A 12,126-nucleotide genomic window follows, 5' to 3' on the forward strand; every position below is an offset into this window, starting at 1 on the left:
AGTAAATGGTGCTAGTCTAGTGGTAAGTCTACCATAATGAGTTATTAAATTTATAATAATTGTAAATAGCTAATAATATAAAAAGTTAGCAATATTTAGAATTAGCATAAATAATTGATAATTGATATATATATATATATATATATATATATATATATATATATATATATGGTGCTAGTCTAGTGGTAAGTATACCATAATGAGTTATTAAATTTATAATAATTGGAAATAGCTCATAATATAAAAAGGTAGCAATATTTAGAATTAGCATAAATAATTGATAATTGGTATATATATATATCATTTTAATGGGAATCAAAATTATATATATATATATGTGTGTGTGTGTGTGTGTGTGTGTGTGTGTGTGTGGATATATTGAACACGCAAATTATACCCTATAAATGATTCTAGGTAATCTTCAACTAGAGATATGTAGGAAGAAGTTGATTAAAATTGAGCCTTATAGAAGATCGGCAGAGGAGTTAGTCAGGGAAGAATCCTTCTACGCTGATAGTTAACCAAAAGGTATCCTTAAACTTTAACTTGGAACGTTAGCATCCTAACCCTAACACCTAAGGCCTAGTTAGAATATCAACGTACCTAAAAGTTGCTATTTATTACCTCCAACTCATGATCAAATCAGTAATATCCTAATGTCCTTAAGAAACATGGGATGTGGATTTCAACCCCCATGCAATTTGATAGAGCATATCTTGTACCCATAGATACATGTGTTTTACCCCTGGATTTACCTTTTAAAAAAAATGGTTGTGTTTTGCCCTGTTAAATTTTGGGCATGACATCCCTCCTGAAAGCTTGTGTGTGCCCCAAACCAATGCGCCATGAAATACATTTGAAATGCAAAAATTAGGGATTTCCTAAATGACCTACCCGCATGCCCTAATCTGTATGGATGAAAGTAGGCATAGGCCTCACACCAACCTTGGGAATGCATTTAATATGATGGCCTTCCAATTTGTCAAAAGTTTCAAAGAGTGTCATTCACCTCAAAAATCGTGCCAAGAACATACCCAGGGCTCCCATGATACGTTCTATGCCCTTAAAATATCAAAAGGCCAAGCCTTGCAAAGTTTATCATGTTGCATCGCAATCCTTAGGACCCAAGGGAATCATTCTACCTAAAGTAGAGAGTCATAAAGTAAAAGCCTTTTGGAATCTTCAATTTTGATATCCCCAACTATGTACCAAACTTCTACCCTTATCCCTAGACCTCCTTTCTAAGTCAAGAGCTTAAACTGCTAAGGGGTTCTAGAACCTCTAGTCTAAAATTTCAATCAAAACCATCCCAATTAGGCATACATTTTTAGGGAAACCCGAACTAGTTCTCTCGAACATCAAACTCCAACGGCTTTATTTTAAGCTCCTTTGTTTATGCGTCGAAATTGACCTTGCAATCCTGACATAGCAAGGAAACTAGGGTCAACGATTGAAGGTATTCTAAAACTTTGAGTCCAAAGTTTCTACTTTTACCTTGCCAAAATAGCATGCATGTTCCTATAAACCTAAACTTGGATTTTCAGTCGTCACTTCCCCATATCAAAGCACCAAGCAAACAAAGGGCACCTCCCAAGTTATGTTTTTTAAAATCCTAGTGAAACCCGAGGACTTGCACCCCCAAAAAATCTCCGAAGTACCCGTCCCCAAGATGTCCCTGCATTGGGTGCAGGGACATTGTTACATCCCAAATTTTGCCCTAAAATTTTTAAGTTGTTTATAGCCATTGTTATATCAGTTAATTATAGCCGTTGCATTGATTTGATCATGTTCATGTGAAATTGAATCAGTTAATTATAGCCGTTGCATCGATTGATCATGTTCATGTGAAATTGAATCAGTTAATTATAGCCGTTGCATCGATTGATCATGTTCATGTGAAATTGAATTAGTTAATTATAGCCGTTGCATCGATTTGATTATCAAATGAAACTAGTCAGTTAAATTTAGTCGTTGTGTTCATGTGAAATGGAATTAGTTTATTTTAGCCATTGTATAATGAGATTTCCTAACGATCACTTGATGATTTTGCTTAACAAATTATGAATCTTGAATTGATGTTTTGGGAAGAATGTTGTTTAAAAATGTTTACAGGATGAAAGACCGGAGAGAGAGGGGAAGCATTACGAAACGAGGTCATTCGGAATGGGATGATGATATGATTCAGTTATCAAGAATGACAGGTTTGACCTAAAAGTCGTCATGGCAAGGTTATTAGGGCTTGACAATAAATTTCTTAGTGGAGAATTGCATGAGCTAAAATTAAAAATTAAAAATATACATATAATTATTAAAATAAAACAAAATTCTTACCTTTATTGATTTTATTAAATAATAATATCACTTAACATTATATTACTCTCTTAATTAAAATCATAAATAAATACATACAAAGTGGCATTATTACATTAAGCATTATTAATCCAATAATGCCACTTTGCATATACTTATTTATAATTTAACCAAGATGATAATAAAACATTAAATAATATTAATAAATTAAACCTTTCATCTTTCACCTTTGATTTAGTATTTCTTCCTTTTCATATTTCTTTTCCAACCAATGGAATGCCAATCAAATTTGAAATCTTGTAACGACAGGAAGCCGTAAGGTCAGGTTTAATTTAATAAATATGTTGCCCTTGTCGTCTATTGGGACATTGATATCCATCTTCCATTCATTCTGCAAAACATCTATCACCCTACTCAATCACAGTGCCTTACACCCAAGTTCTCACGTCTTTGCATTTCTATCATCGACCATTCCTGTAGAATTCTAAAGGAGACAACTAAGCTAAGATATAGTAAACCCGACTGTAAGCCGTGAGTCAAGTAAGGAAGTGTTTTTAAGTTTTCTTTTCTTCTATATTTCATTCATAAATCCTTGTCTTTTCTAAGTCGGTTTTTGATCCAAATCTTAAGTAATATTTCACACAATAATAATCTTGCTGCTTAACTTATGTTCTAAACTCTTGTAAATGCCTTAAGTCTGTATTCATGGTCGCTTCTTAAACAATTTGGTGTTTAATAGAGAAAGCCGGTTGTGAAAGTATTAATGCTTAAATACTCCTTTTCTTTCTCAAGAAACACCGTAAATTCTTTTGAAAATAAGATTATTCAATCATCAAACTGAACATGTTAAAGTCTTCAGATTTTTCATGTATATTTAACTTCAGATAAATATGTCTTAACAATATAAGAACAACGTTCAATTCTACGTGCCAAGGAATTTCATAGGCTGTAGAGCGAGAATCTTATGATTAGGTACATGATATAATGGTTCAGGCACTGATGAGACATCGGTTTGATGACCTGTTGATGGTGAAGAGGTGTAGATGAACCTGATAAAAGAAAAATAGGAATGATATCAGTAATTGAAACTACACAATTAAATCTAATGCATTTTAGCTCATGCAAATCCACTTTTGAAATTAGTTGTCAAGCTGAGTGGTGGAGATCGAGTTATAAACCCACATCTGAAATCCTTGGCCAAGGCGATATTAGGTAGATTTGCCACAACAAATTGATTGCGTTGTTGTCCTGATGCTTCAGTTATTCACCCGAATAGCTGTTGGGACCTCAACCCACCTGAATACTCTGATGAATGGATCAATGAACATCCCAAGCCTGACCTCAGGGTAGGGAGGGCTGTTCTATTAATTTAAAACCTATGGGGATAAGTAAAAAAGTTCGTGGTTGGGAGGTTAAGCCTATGATAATGCTTCTCCTCTCACCAAAGTCAGAGCTTGGACAACCAATTCGGAAAGTTTCTGAACTAAAACAGTATGTTCGATTTAACTTTTATGTTAGTATTTTTTTCCTTTCCAGCTGAAAGTTTCTTTTATGAAAAAGTTAGATGTTATCTTAAAAATCTAGTTAGCTACTAGTAGCAAATTAATTGCATTTTCATTTCAATAAATATTTAGATTTATTTTCAGCTGATTATGTCAAATAATAGATAATGATAATCTTGTTTGAATATATTCAATTTAAGACATTTTTTTCTAAAATCTATGTCATGTGATTATGAAATACAAATCAGTTAGTTTAATGATGAAATTAGTTCATAGAAAATCCAAATGTTACAGACATAGCAAGGAAACTAGGGTCAACGATTGAAGGTATTCTAGAACTTTGAGTCCAAAGTTCCTACTTTTACCTTGCCAAAATAGCATGCATGTTCCCATAAACCTAAACTTGGATGTTCAGTCGTCACTTCCCCATATCAAAGCACCAAGCAAACGAAGAGCACCTCCCAAGTTATGTTTTTGAAAATCCAAGTACCCCCCAAAAATCCCCGTAGTACCCATCCCTAAGATATCCCTGCATCGGGTGCTTGGAGTAACCGAATACCCCCACCTCTGCCATTTTGCAACCATGTTGTTGGCGAGATTGGTACTTGAATTTCTATTTGAGTTTTATTTTTTAATGTTACTTTTGGGTATGTACTATGTTAATATGTTGAATGTTCAATGGTTCTAATTTGTGTTGCAATTTTGTTATGTTCAAGTATTTCAATTTGGTATGTTATACTAAAACATCATTTCTAACTAGCATTTCAAGCTCTACATGTATGGTATACAACACCCCTCCCTGCTCTGTCATGCCTCCACCATCCCAAAATTGAGGCCCTTTGTCCCCCCATCCTGGGAACTCATCTTGGCGTACCATCATCCCGTCGTACCCTAGCGCTAGTGTTACACTAGAAAATCCCAATAATGCATTACTACTAGTATTCACTTTTCAGTGCTCCCAAACTAGACAATCCAAAAATGTCTCTTTGATGTTGAGTTATAAGAGGGAATCTCCATGACCAGACATTCAAATAACTTCATAACTCATAAGTAAATCATAGACATGCCTATCCCTTGAACTCTGAGGTGACCATGAATTGTTAAGAAAACGACAGCTCTTGTAAGAGCTGCATCAGCAGAAAAGAAGTTTGAAGCAAAGATTCACTTGGAATATTTGCCAATCACTATGAAATCCAAATCCTAGTAGTAGCTTAGGCCATTGAAACTAGAGACAAAATGCAACACATTACGAACTCCAAGATCAAACATATAGATCTCAAAGCAATTAGGGTTAATGCATAGAAAGCAGTTCCGATCACCAACTTCGACCCAAAAGTCAACAACTCCAAATTAGTTCAAACAAAAAAATTCTACAAGCAATCATTCACCTACCTAAACTAATCCTTAGTATTGTCGACCTTTACAGTGAGGATTCGAGACAATGTGTGGATGACAAAGGGAATGTTGTGGTGGACTTCACTATAGATGTCATCCATCCGATCTTTTGAATCTTGAACTTCTGGACAATACTGGTAATAAGTGAGGAGGCACTTTGGGAGTACCAGAAAGAAGCTTGCAACAAGGGACATTTGAACAAATATTGGCTAGCATAAGAAATGACAATCAAAAATAAAATAATGGACCAAATTAACCAAGTACAATTCAAGCCCATTCAAGACATAATAATTGTTAAGCAAGGTATTCGGGAAGGAGGACTCCTTGTATCATGATCCTTAGATATATTTTTACATCACTTCCATAATCAATGGCAAGGATCATTTTGACTAGGCGCAGCTTATCTCTGATAAGCTTCATGAACAGATCTGCTAGGTAAGAGATAACAAGAAGTTCCATATGACATCATATGTCATTCAGATCTTGTCTCAGCTCGAGCTAAAACACTCTGGATTGGACATAAAACGTAGAATGGGCGAAAACTCTAGACAGACCACCTTATGGGAGTATTGTTATCAGCTAAGGATCTTAGATGCGGCCACTAATTTTAAGTGCGTCAATGACACCTTTCTATATGTTGTGATCAACAAGCTCACAAGTGATGTGGGATACCAGTTCTCAAACAATGCCATGGAACTAGTTAATACATGGGGAACTTGGCTTCTCCAAAATAAGAAGTCAACCTACATCAAGCTCAGCAAGTTTACAGGGAAACCCTTCCTTCTTCCTCAACACTATAGTGACCAAATTATCCATTAGACACTGTAAGTATTCAAATTAATTAGTAGCAAAGGATGCAATCTTTGAGCTGCAAAGCCTAAATATCAATGAGATTGATTACATAAGGGAGGTCTACAACCCCAAACAAAAGATAAAGGGGATCCTCTCCAATACATTCTCAGACCACAAGCACACATTAGAAGATTTCTTGGTCAATCTATAGGATGACTTTCCCAGGAGAAGGAAGAGGTATTGTCCTTCAATAGAATATCAAATGTGATCTTTCAAACTCCAAAGGGACATCCCGAAGGATTTCTCAAATAATAGTGAGGTTAACGACCTTGCCTATACTAGCATAAAATGGATCAACCCCTTCCCCCACTTATCGATCGGTCTCAATAGATGTAAGCCTTGAAGCGATAAGCGTTGCGGTACTTGAATGCAACCACCAATTCATGAACTTACACCTACCCAAGGATGTTCAGAAGGTTAAATCAAAGAGCAAGGGCCCCAAAACCACCAAGAGTTTTTTTTTTCAAAAAAAAGATAAAGGTGGTCACAAAGATGGACAAGCGAGTAAATAGCAAGACCCGATTGTCGACACTCCCACTAAGGTACTAAAATAACAACTAGACATACAAATGCCAACATATTAGAGATTGATTTTTATAGTGAACCAAGGGTTCACATTTGCTTTGTCTACCGAGCCCCAAGTAGTGGTTACACCTCCTAGAGTGCTCATTGGATTTAGTACAAGGGAGGAAACAGCTAAGGCATAACTAGAACTCCTCATCCTACATGAAGATACCTCATCATATCAGCAGCCACAAGAACCCCAAATAGTCATAGCAACCGATGATAGTGACTCTCTTGGATGATGATTTCATTGCTAGCTTCACCCAAATCAATGGGTCAGCATCTAGGAGAGCAAGTATTCCGTGGCGATGGACATAGTAAACCTTCCAAAGCATAAACCATTTCTCAAAACCACAATCCCTTCCATTCCTCAACAAATCCAAGACAAATAGGAGTTTGTGCTCAAGCAAGGGACTATGGGGAAGCTTCCTCCATGGAGGTTGATAACCAAAACCTAGTCCTCACTCCAGAGGATCAAGTTGCTCTAATAAATGAACAAGATGAAGTTGAGAAAAGGAAGCAATAAAAGGAGGTTTTTCGAAGGCAAAAGGAAGCAAAAGAAAAGAAAAGAAAAGAAGTGGAAGGTTGAAGAAGAAAGATATTGCCTTGCCAAAGAGGATGGTAAGAGAAAGAGAAAAGAGGAAAAGAAGTTACACCTCCTGGAAGCAAAAAGGAACAAGAGGAGGAAGAAATCTAAAAGAAGTTGCGGGAATAAGAAATAGAGAGGGGAAAACAATAAGAGATGAGGAATCAGTTTGTAGCTACAAAAAGACAAAGACAATAGAAACTCAAAAAAGAAACAAATCAAAGAATAGGAGGAGAAATGAGGAGTTTTGGAGACAACATGAAGAGCAAGATCGAAAGGAGGAGGACTTGGCAAAGGCTATAATGAAGGTGGATGCAACATTTAAATCCATCTGGTCAACAGACACTAACATTGAACCAATCGCCTTCTTCAAATAAGTCACTTCTGAGTCAGCAAGAACCAGACTGCTCAAGACCGTCTTCCACAAAAGCAATGTAGGATAGGGCCATAGCCACTACAGAAATCAATGTTCTAGCTCCTCCTCGATGATTGCAACTAGGGTTCACCAAAAAACAACGTATTCCTAAAAAGACAACCTTACAAGAGGTGATAGTTGAGGTAAGTTTACCTCGAAAACAAAAGAAGAGGCCCACACCCTACATGTAACAAGTAAGAATGCCCACGAGGAGATGGTGGCAGATATTGCTATCCCACCCCCGAACAAGGACCAAGTAGAGGTAATCCCTTGACAATTATCAAATGACCCAAGTTAACTTGGGAAAACAAAATAAATGGGGAGAGCTCTCCACCCTTGATCGAGCTACAACTAGAATCCAGCAAAAGGGTGAAAAGAAATACAAATCTATGTAGGAGCTAAAGGGATAATTAGCCCAATACAAAGAATTTATCAAGGAGTTGGTCGAACCATTGGCATCCCACTGCCCCAACATCTCTACTTTGACCTTTGTGCTCCAAGAAGAGATGAATATTCTACAAGTAATGAGGAGAAACAAAAACATAATGGCTCAATGGGTGGCAGAACAAGTTAAACAAGTTTGGAGCTTCCTTGAAGACTCCCTTGAGGCATATTTTGATGTCAAGGAGTTGAAGGGAGATATATTAGTAGATATGAGTTCATGGGATAAGGAGGTGACAAGATTCAAGGAACAAGTTAGGGAGCTCAAGGAAATAAATGCCTTAGTCAGGATCTAAATCATCACCTCTAGTATTCTTGGAGAGAAGGGAGAAGATTTCCTTGAGTCAAGCATCAAGAAGCTCAAACTTAATATAGATCGCATTGAACTTTACAAGAAAAATTTGATGACATACCCTCCCCAACTACAAAAAAAAAACCCAAGCCTTCGGCTCCTATACACTTAATGCTATTGCAACACACCTTGCTAGCATAGAGGGTCGAGAGGCATAGAAAACTCTGCTAAACAAGTGAGACGAGAGGGCAAAGGAGAAGTTCAGATCCTCCCAAGATTTTGATAAAGAGGTCATGGATTTGCATGGAGACGATCCAGTCCATAGCTAATAAAAGGAGGTTGGCAAAGAAGATGAAGGATAAGACAAACAAGGCTAAGGTTGTGTTAAAGGAGGCAAGGTTCCAAATAGAATGGTCGATGAACCAAATAAGGAGTCCTCCAACCCCTGCCTTGAAAACTACAAAAAATATAAAGGAGTCACGAAGGAGGTGCCAACGGAGTAGTTTCTAGTCCTCTGCATTCTTCCTTCTCCCTTTTATTTCACCATGCCCTATGGGGCTTCGAGGTTCCAGATTTTCTCATGCTCTGGTTTTGGGCTAAATTTCTAGGAATCTATCACATCCGAGGGGGCCTACCACCTCTAACATCCCATCGCCCACATTAATGCCCCACAGTCAAATGTGGCACTCCCTACATCTAAAGTATAGTACAAATCCTACGACAATGATGCAGGAAGGACACTGCAGATATCACCTACCCTTGTCAGTTTTGCATTGAAAGCAAAGGCATGGGTTCCTGGCAAGGCAAATGGTATAGGCGATGGCTTGCATGCCATCTCCTTTCTTAGGATCCGAACTTCTTATAGGGCTTTTCTCTCTCAGACTTTAGAAATAGGGACTTAATCCCAATAAATGTAAACATTTGGGCCATTTGTATGGTCTGAAAATTGAAGATTTGAGGTTCCTTGGCATTTTTATTAATCTCTCTAAACTTTATTGTAAGCTTTCTAGATTTTAGTATTGCTCCCATAGTGTCACAAGAGATATGAATGATTTTCTGATTACATTATTAATGATTAATGCGAACAATGGCATTTATACTACTTTCATGAGCATGCATGCTTGACAATAAAAGGTATTCCTCTCATTTCATATTGTCCTTAGTCCCAAAAAAATGTTCTAGGTTATGGAATGTATGTTAGTATAGTTTGTGGATTAACAAGATAAAATGAATCTGATTTCCTTAACGAATTGTGATTGTTGATCATATATGTTACTGGTAAAATGCGTTTAATGCTTTCCTTGGATTTAGTCAATGATTTGTTTGATGAAAAATAGATGTTTGTTGCTCTTTTCTAACCCTGGCCTATCTTTTGCACTTTCTTGTACTTGTGAGAATTCACAATTCGGAGATCTTAACTTTGGAAGCTCAATCAACCAGCAAGCCCCTTGAACAGACAGCCTCATGTCTACTTAGCTGTTCCAAAACTGTCGTGACCTAACACCCAAGAAGTTAAGACCTTTAAACAAATAACCTTGTATCCACTTGACCATTCCAACACCTTCGTGACCTGGCACCCAAGAAGTTAAGCCCCTTGAACAAATAGCCTCATGTCGGCTGGCAATGTCTATGCAGGGGCCAAAATGCAACTAATTAGACAATTTATTTGCATTATTAATTACTTTAAAAATTATAGAACAATGTTTTAGCTATTTGTCAGTCTCTTTAAAAATAATGGCTAAAACATTGTTGTATAATTTTTAAAGTAATTAATAATGCAAATAAATTTTCTAATTAGTTTCATTTTGGCCCCTGCGTAGACATTGCCGTAACAGCTGGCTGCCCGTTGACTATGCCGACAGACCCAGTCAACAATTTCCTTCTTGATTTCTTGCATGGGATCTCAATAATGGGCCCATCTACTGCATTTTGTGAAGAAAATGCTTCCACTTCCTTCCTAAAATGCAATTTAGAATTAAATTAATCACCGGGTTTGTACGTTGCATAAAGGTTTGACTAAGCCATGCGTGTGACACAGAGAGAAATGTTGAAACAAGATGCATGAAACACGAAGACATTTTATCTTCCCATTGATCTTAAATGCATCCCCATTTAGCTGCAATTCTGTAATTTTGATTCATTATTTGATTCATTCGTTTAGTCAAACAATTGGCTGGAAAACTAATCTAATTAATCCGCATACGCGTATTTTTATTACGATGATCTCTCTTCCAAATAAATTGGATGTTTGTGAAAAAATAATTTATAAACTAAATGGATGTCTGTGCAATGAATATAGCGAAGAGAAACGCCCTGATATATATACGTTATATATATCGAGATGATATAATTCAGACAGTTCCGTATGTAATATATATATATATATATATCGAGTTGATATAGTTCAGGTAACTCCGCATGTAGCATGAAATATCTTAAACGATGAGGTAAAATCACTTACATAGCGCAGCGAGAGCGCAGGCAATCTTCTCATAAGCCACATTATTAATGCATTTCAGCACCTCCCCAAAGTCATCTTCTCGCCGTCGCCCCTTGGATTTTTTTTCTTAAATTGCTCTTACCTGCGTTTCCTGTATGCCCTATTTTTTATAATTTATAATTGTTTTTTAAGAATTGTTAGGGTGACTAATAATAGTAGTATTTTTTACAACTACTTTTTTAATAGTTACTCACTTTAATATATTAATCATTTAGTAGTCTATTAAAATCAAGTTAAATTGAACGTTGAAGTGAGGTGAGAAGTAAGGATACTTCTAATTAATGATAAAAATCATTATTAGTGTTTAAACTTTAATATTGTCTTGTTTTCTTATTCTAAACTTTATTTCTTTTAAAACTAATTTGTTTTCATTCAAGTCCATATAGAGGATTATTTCTCAATCGTGTAGTCTTCATCATTTAACATATATATGAGATCCTCTTTGTGGGTGTGGGTGTTTTAGATAAAGTTAAGCTATCTTTTCAATTTGTAAACATTATATTGTGATTTATTTGAAGTTTTTGTTTTCACTTTTCTTATGTGTCATTTGATTGAAGTCATTTTGCATTAGCATTAGTATTTGTATTTTAATCTAATATTGCTTTCATAATTAGTTTGTATCATTTTATAAATTCAATCGTTCTAGTATATCAAGGGTCTGTGTCATGTAGTACATATTTATATTCAAGTTGATATTTTCATTACATCTTGTATATTTAGAAATCATTTATATTCAATTTTATATTTTCAATATGATGTGTATATTCAAAAACTATATAAGATTTCATTGCCCTACTTTAATTCATGTATATGAATTCAATTATTCTAGTGTGTCGAGGGTTCCTTTCATACAACTCATCTCTACACCTAGATTAATATATTTATTACATCCTATATTAGAATTCATTTGTTCTCAACTCGATATTTTAAATATGTCCTATATATATTCAAAAATCATCTAGGGTTTCATTCCCAAAACCCATTGCCCTTTTAGGGTGATATAATCAACAAAGTGTGTATGATTCTAATAACTCGTGTTTATGTTATGAAACTATGTAAATATTTTAATGCCATGCAAACAACTTGTATAATATATTGCACTATTAGATATGTAATTGTTCAATAATTTATTATGGTGCGATGTTATATTTTACCTATATCTCATCATTTCATTTACCAGCATAATAGAGTGGCATAGAAGCATTGTATAATCAATAAAAAGTGTCTATCTTCTTAATATCATCAATATTTAAAGTTTGATTCTAAAAA

At 35.6% G+C, this 12,126-nt stretch overlaps 1 protein-coding gene across 1 annotated transcript in view; it reads right to left on the minus strand.

Moving 5' to 3' along the window:
• LOC149566279 (ARM repeat superfamily protein) overlaps positions 1-10,977 on the minus strand; it is a 95,672-nt gene extending 84,695 nt beyond the window's left edge. Inside the window, exon 1 of the mRNA XM_089819688.1 lies at positions 10,819-10,977. Within this exon, the coding sequence (XP_089675814.1) occupies positions 10,819-10,860 (42 nt within the window). The 5' untranslated portion in view covers positions 10,861-10,977. The remainder of the gene's footprint in view (positions 1-10,818) is intronic.
• Positions 10,978-12,126: the final 1,149 nt, after the last annotated feature.

Source organism: Cupressus sempervirens, chromosome 3, assembly GCF_028749045.1.
Source record: "Cupressus sempervirens isolate cs-2001-9-10 chromosome 3, ASM2874904v1, whole genome shotgun sequence".
Lineage (NCBI taxonomy): Eukaryota > Viridiplantae > Streptophyta > Pinopsida > Cupressales > Cupressaceae > Cupressus > Cupressus sempervirens.